Source organism: Callithrix jacchus, chromosome X (assembly GCF_049354715.1).
Source record: "Callithrix jacchus isolate 240 chromosome X, calJac240_pri, whole genome shotgun sequence".
Lineage (NCBI taxonomy): Eukaryota > Metazoa > Chordata > Mammalia > Primates > Cebidae > Callithrix > Callithrix jacchus.
In genome coordinates this window covers 90,157,594-90,172,616 of record NC_133524.1, presented here as the reverse complement: position 1 = coordinate 90,172,616, position 15,023 = coordinate 90,157,594, and the positions used below count along the sequence as shown (strand labels likewise).

General features: G+C 34.8%; 2 protein-coding genes across 4 annotated transcripts in view; one reads left to right on the top strand and one right to left on the bottom strand.

Annotated features, from left to right (window-relative positions):
• Nucleotides 1–11,364, bottom strand: part of FAM133A (family with sequence similarity 133 member A) — a 39,240-nt gene extending 27,876 nt beyond the window's left edge. The window contains exons 1-2 of one of the 3 annotated variants that reach the window (XM_008989575.5): nt 11,093–11,364; nt 10,613–10,686 (exon numbers count right to left, since the gene is read on the bottom strand). The gene's annotated coding sequence lies outside the window, so the exon portion shown is untranslated. The remainder of the gene's footprint in view (nt 1–10,612; nt 10,687–11,092) is intronic. The other 2 variants (XM_078362200.1, XM_078362201.1) reach the window with 2 other exon arrangements.
• Nucleotides 11,365–11,786: 422 nt separating this feature from the next.
• Nucleotides 11,787–14,668, top strand: NAP1L3 (nucleosome assembly protein 1 like 3). Its single transcript, XM_008989572.5, has one exon. It carries the CDS (start codon nt 12,064–12,066, stop codon nt 13,816–13,818), a length of 1,755 nt encoding a protein of 584 aa, XP_008987820.4. The 5' UTR covers nt 11,787–12,063; the 3' UTR covers nt 13,819–14,668.
• Nucleotides 14,669–15,023: the final 355 nt, after the last annotated feature.

Below are 15,023 nucleotides of genomic sequence, written 5' to 3'. Positions count from 1 at the left end.
GCACTTTGGGAGGCCGAAATGGGTGGATCACGAAGTCAAGAGATTGAGACCATCCTGGTCAACATGGTGAAACCCCGTCTCTACTAAAAATACAAAAAATTAGCTGGGCATGGTGGCATGTGCCTGTAGTCTCAGCTACTCAGGAGGCTGAGGGAGGAGAATTGCCTGAACCCAGGAGGCGGAGGTTGCGGTGAGCCGAGATCGCGCCATTGCACTCCAGCTTGGGTAACAAGAGCGAAACTCCATCTCAAAAAAAAAAAAAAAAGAATACAAGTTTTGAAATAAGAAGAAACAATTACAATAAATGTAATTTCACAGAACTTAGACTGTGAACATAATGGAGAGGAGGGCTGTACTGCCTCTGATAACTTTATTGTCATAGCAAAAAAATACTATGCTTTTTGGAAAGAACAACTATGTAAAAGCTTCAACTACCAATCAGAATAAAGCATAAACTCCTTAAAAACGATTTACATGGCACCCATTATAATGACACATCAGACCAGCCTATATGAGGGCTGTTCAAGTGAAAGATAGTTCCTACTTTGCAATAGTGGTAACTGAAATACTATTTCAGCTCTCTATACAAACTGTGACCAAAGAATGACCCAATTTAACCAAACAATGTTATTCATTATTGTCATAAATATTTGTTTTTTAATTATAAAAATAATACATGCTTGTTTTAAAAATTCAAAAAGTGATTCAGAATAGAAAAGAAAAAGTTAAAGCTTTTCCTTGAATCTAATTACACTAGTTCAGTGTATTATTGTCATAAATTTTTCTATGTAAATGAAAACAAACACACATGCATATAACATATATACATCCATACTTTTTATATACATGGGATCAAATAAAAGATACTGTCTCACTACTTGCTTTTTTCATTTGGCACTCTATTATGAACATTGTTTTTACATGTTGAGAACCAGCTATCCAGGTCTAAGTTGCCAAGGCAAATGTGCCCTTAAGCTCTGGTTTCTGGCATTTTCCCAACCATCTAAATGTTTTAATAACTGATTTTTGTATTAAAACGTTTTGACTTTGGGCATAAAAAGAGGCAGATAGTTCAATAGAACAGAGCAGAACAGAAAATAAAAAAATTAATCCACATATCTACAGCCAACTGATTTTTGACAAAGGCACCAAGAACACTCATTGGGAAAGGGCAAACTCTTCAATAAATAGCTCTGGGAAAATTGGATAACCATAGGCAGAAGAATGAAACTAGACTCCCACACCTCTCTCCCTATACAACAATAAACTCAAAATGGATCAGACTTAAATGTAAGACAAAAGACTGTACAACTGTTACAAGAAAACATGGAGTAAATGCTTCAGGAAACTGGTTTGGGCAAAGAATTTATGAGTAAGACCTCGAAAACACAGATGACAAATGCAAAAATAAACAAATGGGACTATATCAAACTAAACAGCTTATGCACAGCAAAAGAAACAATCAACAATGTGAAAAGTCAACCTAGAGAATGGGAGAAAATAATTGCAAACTATTCATCCAATCAGGGAATTAATATCCAGAATACACAAAGAACTCAAAACAATCAAAAAATCAATTTCAAATATTGGCAAATTATCTGAACAAAGACATGCAAATGGCCAAAAAATATATTTTAAAAATGTTCAACATCACTAATCATCAGGGAAATGCAAATCAAAACCACAATGAGCTATCATCTCACACCAGTTAGGATGGCTACAATAAAAAAGATAAAAATTAACAAATGCAGGTGACGATGCATAGAAAAGGGAACTCTTACACACTTTAGGTAGGAATGTGAACTGGTACAGCCACTGTGGAGAAAAGTATGGAGGTGCCTCAAAATCTACAAATAGAACTATGATTTGACTTTCCAAAAGAAAAGTATCTTTTAAACAATAAAAAAACTGGAGGGAAGTTGTTTTTAGTAATTTATGAGATAGGAAAATGCAGTGTGGCAAGTTACATGATGCTTAATTCAAGCAACAGATTCTGATAAGAATAAAGGTAGCTGGGTCATCAGGGTAGCCATTTTATGAGATATTCAGAGTACTATTTATTAAAGTGAGAAGCTCTGGTAATTTGATCTACATTTTCCTTTACATGCTCATTATATGTAAAGCAATTTTAGAATAATTATTATCTAGGAGTACTGCCCTTTAGAAAGAAAATACTAATGAAATAAAAGGGTTAAGTAGACAGACATTTTAATTTAATATTAAATGTGGACATCATTAGATTCTGAAATTTTTCTTCTGAAGATTCTGTGTGTCGTCCTAATGATTAATAGTTTGTGAGGTATTACTATTTAGAAGTTTTAGAAGTTAGTTGTTAAAACACCAATTCTTTAAAGCCTGAAAATTTAGTAAACTAATGTAATTTGTTGCATGACAGATATGTATCACTAATTTGGGCACAATTAAGAGACAATTGTTAAATAAAATTAGGATGCAATTAAAGGCTAAAAACAAATTTTATTTGGACAGCAAGTAAAAATGGTACTGCTGGTTGAGTGCAGTGACTCATACCTGTAATCTCAGCACTTTGGGAGGCTGAGGCGGGTGGATCACTTGAAGTGAGGAGTTCAAGACCAGCCTGACCAATATGGAGAAACCCCATCTCTACTAAAAACACAAAAATTAGCCTGGTGTGGTGGCAAACGCCTATAATCCCAGCTTCTTGGGAGGCTGAGGTAGAAGAATCTCTTCAACCCGGGAGGCAGAGGCTGCAGTGAGCCAAGATCATGCCATTGCACTCCAGCCTGGACAATAAGAGTGAAACCCTGTCTCGGAAAAAAAAATGGTACTGCTGTGAGGAAGCCAGTTCATTTATTCAAAAAGTTAATTAGTACAGTATTAAATGTATTCTTGTGAAGAGCAATACTTTGAGCAAGTAAAAGGGATTATAAATAAGAAAATATCTTGGTCTCAGTCCTAGGTAAACTTAAAATATTCACAGGAAAAAAACATTGTGTGTACACATAATAAATGACCTGTGTGGCCCTGTTATAATGTTTATCATAAAGCATACAAAAATGTATTACACTCTAAGCAAATAAGCCCTGAAGGAAAGGAAGAGTTAAAGAACTATGTTCCATTGGATAAGTATTTCTCGAGGAGATAAGTAAAAACTGATTGAACATGCACTATGTTATAAGAGTTTTATATGTATTATGTCATTTCAAGCTCACCATTGCTCTATAAGATGGGTATTATTATTATCCTCATTCCACAGATAAGAAAATTGAGGCATAGAGAGTTAAGAAATTTGCCCAAGGTCTCTGGACGGTAAAAGACACAGCTTGTACTTATACACTTATTTGATTCAAGACAGTGGAGTATCACTAAAAGTTTGAAATTAGAGCAAGGATATAAGTGTTTTCAGAAAGACCTTTCAAAGAACCGTGTATAGCACATCTGAGAGGCTAAGGAGCAGTTTGGACACTGCTACAAGCAGATTGGTCAACTAGCCTAATCATTTATGTAATTCTCTTTTCTGTCACATTTAATCTTTCTTACAAAAAAGGCTAAACATATTCTCATGATGTAGATAATGAAACAGTTAATTAAGGTATATAGTTACCTCTAAACAACAACAACAAAAATTCTTATTCTTTTAGCTAGATAAACACCAGTTATAAGAGAAGACAGACAAACCTGGTCAATATTATAATTTTAAAATTTTGTTTACATCTGTTTTAAGAGAGTTGCTAAATCAAAGTAATGAATCTAGAGAACATATACCTTTATTTCTTCTTTCTCTAAGAAGCAGATTTTTTTAACCAAAAGTAACAATTAGTTCATTGACATCTTGTTTGTTTACTCACTTCTTAGAGAATTGTGAAGTGTTAGCTATCATCATCTTGAAAGTATCAATAGTAGATTTGCTGAAACATTAGTCTATACTACATAGTAAACATATACTTTCATAGAAACATCTGCCAGAATGGAGAAGAACTAATTTTTTTCTCAGAGGAGGTATCTAATGAAATTAATTAAATGTATTTGGATATTCTGGATAAAAATTAGCAGAAAATGTCACTTTCGGCTTCCTCTTTGTCCAAATAAATTGCAAAATGTGGAAATAGCCATTGAAAACATCAATATAGATAGATAGATATAAGATATATAAGATATCACATAAGATATATGTCTTATATATGAGATATATGCATATGTATCATATGTATATAAGATACATCTGCCTATCTATATATAATAAACATTGTTCACTTTTCAAAGCATTTGGATTTTTCCCTCCTTTTTAGTAAAACTAAATATATACATTCAAACTTGCAATAAAAAGGTTTGCTTTATTCTAATTTTAGGATGAAAATTCTTCAGATGAGTATTACAGGCAAAAGATTCTTGATTATTCTTGTAAAAGCATTCCTCTGTGATGTGGTTTTATATTTTTGAAGAATGTATGCTGTTTGTACATTGAAAACTAGCATTAACAACAAAAGCAAAAATAGAATGCATCACATCAAATTAGAAAGTTTTTGCACAATAAAGGAAATAAACAAGTGAAGAGGCAATATATGGAATGGCAGAATACATTTGCAAACCATACATATGATAAGGGGTTAAATATTCAAAATATATAAGGAACTCAAACAACTCAGTAATTTTAAAAAACGGGCAAAGAATTCAGAGATGTTGTTCAAAAGGTATACAAATGGACAACAGGTATATGAAAAAATACTTGACATCACCAATCATCAGGTAAATGCAAATTAAAACCATAATGGGATATCATTTCACTCTTGTTAGAATAGCTATTACCAAAAAGACAAAAGATAAGTTGGAGAGGATGTGGAGAAAAGTTAACCCTTGTAAACTGTTGCTGGTAATGTGAATTAGTATAGTCATTATGGAAAACAGTATGAACATTCCTCAAAACTACCATAAAAATGGAACTACCATATGATCTAGTAACCCCGCTACTGAGTTTATATCCATAGGATATGAAATCAATACATTGCAGACATATCTGCACTCCCATGTCCACTGCAGCATTATGTACAATAGCCAAGATATGGAATTAAACCTAAGTGTTCGTCAATTGATGAATGGATGAAGAAAATGTGGTATACATACACAATAAAGTATTGTTTGGCCTTTAAAAAGGGAAATCATGTCATTTGCAGCAACATAGATAAATCTAGAGAACAAAATGAAATACCGCATGTTCTCACTCATAGGTGGGTGATGAATAATGAGAACACATGGACACAGGGAGGGAAGCACTACACACTGGGGTCTATTGAGGGGAATAGGGGAGGGACAGTGCGGGGGGGAGTTGGGGAGGAATAGCATGGGGAGAAATGCCAGATGTGGGTGAAGGGGAGGAAGACAGCAAATCACACTGACACGTGTGTACCTACGCAACTATCTCGCATGTTCTGCACATGTACCCCAAAACCTAAAATGCAATAAAAAAACCTAGAGAACAATATGCTAAGTGAAATAAGCCAGGTACAGAAAGACAAATCTCATGTGATCTCAATTACATGTAGAGCATAAAAATGTCAAATTCATAGGAACAAAGAGTAAAATGGTGGTTACTAGACTATTGGGAGTTAGGGGTTTGAGGAGGTACTGTTCAAAAGATACAACACTTCAGTTGGACAGGAGGGAGGTAAGAGAGTAGATTTAGAGTGTTCTCACCAGAAAAAAAATAAGTATTTGAGGTAATACATATGTTAAAATGCTTGATTTAGTCATTCAATAATGTATACATATGCCAAAACATCATGTTATATGGCAAAAATATATGTAATTTTTACATAACAATTACATTTTAAAAAATAGTGCTATATTAAATATCCAAATTAGGAGCTAATATTCCTTATCTTCCACTGCATTAATTGTAATTTCCCTTTTAAACTCCATGCAGTTAAGGCTATAGTGCAAGAAATGCAATTCAGAAATATTTCCTTAGAAAATAAAAATCTATAACCACACACCATATTCTGTTCATTTGAGTATATCCTTATTATTGGAATAAGCATAAAATGAAATATTTGTGCTTTGAAAACCATTGCTATGGTTTAAAACGTTATAAAACAACCAATATTTTATTTATTACTATTAATAATAATATCATCATAACCAATGTTTTATTACTATTATTTTTTTAACCTTAATTTATTAACAACTTGAAGATACTTTCTATTTAATATTTCAGTTTTAGCAAGTAGGTCACTCTTTATCAGATGTGAGAAAAACAAAGACATTATTTGTGCTCCTGAATAATGCTAACTACTATTTCCTGTGGCTGGGCTGTGGACACCTACACAATGGCAACTCCACAGAATAGAAGAACATTTATGTTTCTTTTTGTTATTTGTTTTCTACGTTTTTACTGCTGTTATCTGACCCTTTATCTCACATACTTGGGAGGAGACCTGAAATGTCAAGGATGAAGATCCAGCTTCTGTGACTGTCTCCACTGTAATGGAATTCTGTTATCACACAATTTTGTTCTCATTCTTTCCCAAATGTATCTTAAAAATGGATAAGTTCCGATTCTGTCATTAAAATCAGTACACAAAAGAACAGATTAGAGAGTCCAACATAGACGCACACATACAAGGACAACTAATTTTTCACAAATGTGGAAAGGCAAGTCAGTGGTGAAAAGACGGTCTATTCAACAAACAGTGCTGGAACAACTGCATATCCATATCAAAAGAAATAAACCTTCAACCGTATCTTGTACTTTTTGCAAAAATGTATCAGACCTATATGTGAAACTTAAAAGTATAAAACTTTTTTAAAAAAAGGAAGAAAATAATTGTGACCTTGGGTTAAGCAAAGATTTCTAACAGATGACACCCAAAGTATGCTCCATAGAAGAAAAACAAGATAAATTGGACTTTGAAAATTGCAAACTTCTTATCCCAATTACCCTGAGTTGACCATTACACATTGTATGCATGTATCAAAATCACATGTGCCCTCAAAATATGATGTATGATATATCGATATAAAAATTACAAATGTTTTCTCTTTAAACAGTGAAAGGCAACCTTAAGGGAATGTAAAGAAAATATACAGTCTGGGAGAAAATATTTGCAGATGCCATAACTGATAAAGAACTTGCATCCAGAGTATATAAAGAACCCTGAAAACTTAATAGTAAAACTGCAATCCCAATTTTTTAATGGAGAAAATACAAATGGTCACTTCACCAAAGAAGCTATGTAGATGGTAAATCAGCACATCATTAGTCATCAAAGAAATATAAATTAAAATCACAATGAAATACTACTGAATATCTATTAGAATGGCTAACTTTTATAACACTGTCCATATCAAGTGTTGGCACTGTTGATGGAAAGGCAAAACAACCACTTTGGAAAACAGGTAATTCCTTAAAAAGTGAAACATACACATACCATATGATCCAAACATTCCACTCCTATGTATTTCTCTAAAAGAAATTAAAACATATGTCCATAGAAAACTTGTATACAAATGATCATAGCAGCCTTATTTGTAGTAGCCCAGAACTCAAAACAACAAAAATGCCCATCAAAAATTGTAGTATTGCCAAGTAATGAATAATCACTCAGCCGTAAACAGGAAAAATAAACTCCCGATACACACAACAACATGGGTGAATTTCAAAAATAATTCTGGTAGTGAAAAACAGGCAAAAAAAGAGGGACATACTACATTATTCCACCTATAAAATTTTAGAAAATGCAAATTAATCCATAGGAACAGAAAACAGACCAGTGATTGTCTAGGGACAAGAGGAGAGATTGAAAGATATATAAGGAAACTGTTGGGAATGGTACAATTTTCATTATTTTGTCTGTGGTGATACTTTCACTGATTCACACATTTATCAAAATTTACAAAACTGTATACTTTACATGCCATTATTGTGTGTCTATTATACATCAATAACATGGTTTTTAAAAAGGAATTAACTTGTGTATTCAGATAAAACTCGTCCAGGAAGAACAGGGAAAAAGCCATTCAAAAATAAATGAACTTGCAATGCTTTGCTTTTTGATATCTACAACAAAAGATATGCTGCTATACTTGTCATTATACTTGTCATTATATACTTTGTGTGTTTGTGTGGCAGGAGTGGTGGTGGAAGGGATTGTGTGTATGTTCATATTAAGGGAGGTAACAACAGATATTAATGTACTATGTTCAGTCTGAGCATACTATCAGATTCTCTGTTATGTATCATTTCAGGTAGAAACAGGATCATTTAGCCCTCCCCCCAAAAAATATCATCTATGAATTGAACAAAGAACATATCACTATGCAAATAATTTATATTTAACCTTACTAAGAAAAATAAGTATATGATATGATTAAACTGATACTTATATTTCACAGTAGAACAAATAGGATATTATTTTCATTTAGATACCTACTACACGACATTAAATAAACAAATTGATCCAAGAAAAGCCACAAAAATAAAAGTACATTACAAGATACTTATGTATACATAATGGAAGTAGAGTATTGTGATTAGAAAAGTCATCTACTTTCAACCATTTTCATTGTCTACATCTATGGAAAAAATAATTCCAAATTGAAAATCACAATGATTGATTAATAGGTTATTTTTGTGTGATGTTTTTGAAAGATTTTTTTTATGTTTCTTCCCCATGTTCTATTCCAAACTTTTCCAGAATCAGCGTGAGTGGTTAAGTAGTAATCCGTAATCCTTGAAAAGCATCCAAAAAACCCCGCAAGCATCCATAAAAAAAAGTCTGAATATGAAAGTAATTGAAAGTAATTTAGTCACATTTGCCCAATATCATGAGTTATTTCCTGAAGAAATCATAGTTGCCTTAAGTAAGTCAAGGCCAAAATCATTTCACCTTTAGGATTTCACCACTGACTAATTTCTTGCTTAATTCAGTGGAAAACAAATAAAAATATGAATAGACGTTTCTCAAATAAACAATAAACATATGAAAAGACAATCTTACCACTAATCTAAGAAATACAAATATATAACATTGATAAATTAATTTGGAGATGTTGATTACAAATATAAGTAGTGATTACTTCTCCGTGGTATTTTGAGTTACTTTTACTTTATTCTTTGTATTTCAATGTACTGTCTGACTTTATCAATGAACACATACCATTTTTACGGAAAGTAAAATTATCTTAAAACCGACTCATTAGATATTTGCAGAAAAAGTCTGACCAATGAATCAGAAAATAATTTAGAAACAGACACAAGGAATTTCTTTTATGTGAGCAAAGTAGCATTTCAAGCAAGCATGAGATAGAAAGATTACCAAATAAATGGTACTAGAAAAATTTACTAGCTAATAAAAATAAATATTTTAACAATCTGGATTCCTAACTCATGACTGACTCTAAAATACTAATTCCTGATGCTATAAAATTTAAAACATTTAAAAAAAATTTAAAAGAGCATACTTTTAAAAAATCTCCATAATTTAAAATAAAAATAGTAAGTTGCAGAACAAAATTTATGGTATAACCCCCTTAATGTAAATCATTGTTTCTATAACATTTGTTTTGACTAAAATTATTCAATGAAAGAATATGCACTTAGTAAGTTTCATTCACCATTATACTACAGTCCTTTACCACATTTGCAGGGCATATGACAGGCACGAAAATATATTAGTTGAATGACAAAAAAAGAAACTTTATGCACTGTTGGAGTTGTAAATTGTGATAATCATTCTGCAGAGTTTGGCAAAATGAATACAATAATAATTTCATAATATGAAATGATTATCCCCAGAGCATCCAATTCTAGGAATTTATCTCATGACCAATTTTCACAAGTGCATAGAAATATATGCTTTAGGTATTCAGGGACACTTTTACCGTAACAGGAAAATAGTATGCATTTAAGGGGAGAGATGGTATAGAAATAGCCACCCTATAACAGGAATTGGTCAAATAAATTAAGGCAATTATTTCCATGAAATATGTATTTCTTTAAAAATAAGATGAAAATATAGTCATTAGTAATTGATAAATGAACAGATTACAAAACATAATATGGTATCACATAGATAAAGCAGTATACCTAAATAGGCAGGTATGTATATGCACGAGGAAATTTCTGGAAGAAAGTGCATCAAAATGCTAGTAATCCTTATCATTTAGTGGATAAGATTGTGTGCTTTCACTACCACTGAAATTTTCTATATTGAGGTTTTATCTTTGCAATGTTCACAGACTTTGACAATTAGAGAGAAACAGTAAAAGTAAATGCATTTGTGAAACAGAAAAGCGTTTCCTAACTTTTAAAAAACGTGACTACATGACAAAGCACAAATTCTATAAAGATTAATCTAACTTTAATACATTTCTTCATTTGAAACGAATAATTTATCATATTTCATATTTTGATTTACCACTTGTATTCTATGATCAGGTTTAGATAGTTAATGCGGTTAAGTGGGTTATTTTCTGCATTAGGATGCCAAATCACCTCTGTAGATTTTCCTGTTTCCATAGAATTATCAAGATAATTATCTAAAATACATCTCTAAATGACTGTATCCTGTAAACTTTTATTCAGATGGAGATGAGCAATTTTTGTCATTCTTTAAAATGTGCTAAACATGTTCCTTACCTTTCAATGAAAAGTAAATACTCGTCTTTTTTTATTGTACCAAGGGAGTTGTTCTGTAGCAGAAAAAAAAAATCCTGTAAATAAAAATAACAAATACCCGTTTTTAAACTTCATTTTGCAAAAGTTTATTCACATATTACTGGACTTGTAAATCATACTTTAATATGGTTAGAATTTTACAACATTAGAAGGAAATTGGTGGCAGATGACATCGCATACACTGACAGAAGATGCACATTCATTAGCACAAATTCCCCCTCCCATCCCACTGTTCTTCGAATTGAAACCTGCTGCACAAAAGTATAACGCACATCATTTGCTTTTTAACAATACTACCTAACATTTAATACCTCTTTGTTTTATCTACAAGGTTGTTGCAAGCATTGAGAAGGGCTACGTGGCAAGTTAGCAGCAAGGTTGGGGTATAATATATGCCAGCCTAAAAAGAGAAATATAATAAAAATGGTGTAACTGACTCACGGCAACATGGGTTCGCAAACCTTGTAGATGGATATAAACCAGGCTTGCCAAACATCACAGACAGCACTTATTAAATCAGCTTCGTGGAATGCAATACGCCTGCTGTCTAGTCCCTCCCCCCTCTACCAATAACCGACTCTCCCCTTTTTTATCCAGTGTAAAAATACATGCTCATAGAATATTTAGAGAAAATCGTTTTGTTTTTAAATCGTCCATAGTCACACTACCCAATGACGCCATTTAGACCATTTTCATTCAATTTTTTTTTAAACAGGGTTTTGTCAGGAGACCCGTGACAAACTAAACTGGAAATCCGGATGGGCGAATAGCAGAAGGAAGACACGCCTCTTCTGCCCTTGTTCGGAACTATGGCTGGCATTTTTATCTCATGTCTACTTTTTTTTTTTTTTTTTTTTTTGCTTTTTGAATTATAAAACTATAAATGTAGACTTTTTGGGGGGTAGGGGGGACACCATCCAGGGGGTCGCACCTCGGCCAGCGAGCAGCGTCTGGGAAGGTGGGCGGAGCCAGGAGCAGTGGCGTTTGGCTGTTCGTTGGGCGTACGATTTGTCAATTAAGGTGGACCAGCAAATGAGGAGCGAACTAAAGGCACACTGGGAACGAAATGAACGGGAGGTCTGACTGCAAGGGGAGGGGGCTCGCGATCTAAAACGAGAAGAGATCTCGGGGTCTCATACTGCGCCATTCGGCTGCGGCACACCTCGGCACTCCGTAGCTGCAGCCGGGAGAGGCCTTGCAGCTACCGCTGTCGCCCAGGCGTTCACTGCCGCTGCCACCTCAGCGCCGGCCTCTGCATTCTCAGCTCCAGCTCCGCTCTGCGCCGCTGCTGCCATCGCCGCTGCCACCTCCGCAGCCCGGGCCTCCGCCGCCGCCACCCAAGCATCCGTGAGTCATTTTCTGCCCATCTCTGGGCGCGCGGTCTCCGCGGTAGAGTTTTGCAGGCTTGCAAAATGGCAGAAGCAGATTTTAAAGAGGTCTCGGAACCTGTCGCCCAAAGTGTTGCCGAAGAGGAGATGGCTAGCTCGGCTAGTGATTCTGGGGAAGAATCTGACAGCAGTAGCTCTAGCAGCAGCACTAGTAGCAGTAGCAGCAGCAGCAGTAGCAGCAGCAGCAGCAGCAGCGGCAGTAGCAGCACTAGCAGCGGCAGCGGCTTATATAGAAAGAAGAGGGTACCTGAGCCTTCCAGAAGGGCGCGGCGGGCTCCGTGGAGAACAGATTTCGTGATTAAGCTGCCTCAGGCTGTTAGAAATCGTGTGCAAGCGCTTAGAAACATTCAAGATGAATGTGACAAGGTAGACACGATGTTCTTAAAAGCAATTCATGATCTTGAAAGAAAATATGCTGAACTCAACAAGCCTCTGTATGATAGGCGGTTTCAAATCATCAATGCAGAATACGAGCCTACAGAAGAAGAGTGTGAATGGAATTCAGAGGATGAGGAGTTCAGCAGTGATGAGGAGGTGCAGGATGACACCCTTAGTGAAATGCCTCCCTTAGAGGGTGAGGAAGAAGAAAAGCCTAAAGAAAACCCGGAGGTGAAGGCTGAAGAGAAGGAAGTTCCTAAAGAAATTCCTGAGGTAAAGGATGAAGAAAAGGAAGTTCCTAAAGAAATTCCTGAGGTAAAGGATGAGGAAAAGGAAGTTCCTAAAGAAATTCCTGAGGTAAAGGATGAGGAAAAAGAAGTTCCTAAAGAAATTGCTGAGGTAATGGATGAAGAAAAGGTAATTCCTAAAGAAATTGCTGAGGTAATGGATGAAGAAAAGGTAATTCCTAAAGAAATTGCTGAGGTAATGGATGAAGAAAAGGTCATTCCTAAAGAAATTGCTGAGGTAATGGATGAAGAAAAGGTAGTTCCTAAAGAAATTGCTGAGGTAAAGGCTGAAGAAAAAGCATATTCTGAAGACGGTATGGAGGCAATCCCTGAAGTCAAAGAAGATCCTAAAGAAGCCCCCCAGGCAAAGGCCGAAGATAAAGAACAGCCTAAAGCAACAGAGGCTAAGCCAAGGGCTGGAGTAAGAGAGGCTCATAAAAGAGTTCCTGAGGAAAGGCTTCCGGAAAGAGTAAGTCTTAAAAGAGCTAGGAGGGGAAAGCCTAAAAGAGAAGACCCTAAAGGCATTCCTGACTATTGGCTGATTGTTTTAAAGAATGTTGACAAGCTGGGGCCTATGATTCAGAAGTATGATGAGCCGATTCTGAAGTTCTTGTCGGATGTTAACCTGAAGTTCTCAAAACCTGGCCAGCCTGTAAGTTACACCTTTGAATTTCATTTTCTACCCAATCCATATTTCAGAAATGAGGTGCTGGTAAAGACATATATAATAAAGTCAAAACCAGATCACCATGATCCCTTCTTTTCTTGGGGATGGGAAATTGAAGATTGCAAAGGCTGCAAGATAGACTGGAGAAGAGGAAAAGATGTTACGGTGAAAACTATCCAGAGTCGCACAACTGCTACTGGAGAAATCCAGCCAAGAGTGGTTCCTAATTCATCATTCTTCAATTTCTTTAGCCCTCCTGAGATTCCTATGATTGGAAAGCTGGAACCACAAGAAGATGCTATCCTTGATGAGGACTTTGAAATTGGGCAGATTTTACATGATAATGTCATCCTGAAGTCAATCTATTACTATACTGGAGAAGTCAATGAATACGGTTCCTACTATGGAGTTGGCAAAGATTACGGAAACAGGAAGTATAGAAAATAAAAAGGTCAATCTGAAAGATTTTTCAAGAATCTTAAAAATTCAAGAAGTGGAGCAGATTCATACAGTCTTGAAAAAAGTAAAACCCTAACCTGTAACCTGAATACTATTATTTCTTATAGTCATGTTTTTGTAGTTTCTTGGTAGTCTGTATTTGAAAAATTGTCCTAAAAAGTGTCTAAGTGCCAGTTTATGCTATCTAGACTGTGGTAGTATAATATTCTTCAAAATATGTAAGCTGTTGTCAGTTATCTAAAGCATGTAAGTTTGGTGCTACAGAGTATTGACTTTTGTGATGTCCTTTGGTCATGTTCCTGTTAGACTGTAGCTGTGAAACTGTCAGAATTGTTAATGAAACAAATATTTGCTTGAAAAAAAAAAGTTTATAAAGTACCAATGCAAGTGTTTTATTTTTTCTTTTTTCCAGCCCAGAAGACTAAAGTTTAAATCTGCTTGCACTGGCTGTGCCTTCCTTAGTTTGCTATAGAAATACAGTACTTATGCTAACTAAAACAGTGTATTTTGAAGTTTGACTGCTTGAAAAAGATTAGCATACATTTAAGAATGTCAAGACCACACTTGATTAAATTGAGCGCTTGTGTATGTGACATATAGTGGCCTATAAATTTAATCATAATGATGTTATTGTTTACCACCGAGGTGTTAATATTATGTAGTATTTATAAACAGTTCATTCACCTTATATTGTATAATTGTAAACTGAAGATACCATGTTTTCTTTGTATTGTGTTCTACTTTCACTGAAAATAGTCACTTCATTTGATACTGTTTTTCATGTTCTTTTATTGCAACCTAAAATAAATAAATATTAAAGTGTGTTATACTATAAAAATCTAGCCTTCTGACTATAAAACAGGGATGCTTATCATAGAAAAAAGTAGAGGATCACACAGAAAAGGACAATTTAATAAAAGATAACTTATTAATATTCTGATGTATTTTCCACATCTTAGTTTTTCTGTTAGAGGACACTCATTCAAGGTTTTGGAGAGCAATGGGACAAAGAGAAGGAACAGGGCATGGAGGGAAAGGAAGGGTAAGGAAGGAGAGGGTGGGGATGGTTAAGGGAGGAGGGATAAAGGAGGGATGGAGAAGAAAGAGGTGAGAAAGGGAAAGGGAAGGAAGGTGTGTAGCAGAAGGAATAGGAGGGTGGGGGGAAAGGGGAGAGGGAATTGGAGAGAAGAGGG

Coding starts and splice junctions, on each gene's coding strand:
- NAP1L3 (XM_008989572.5), top strand. CDS start 12,064: ATGGCAGAAGCAGATTTTAAAGAGGTCTCGGAACCTGTCGCCCAAAGT.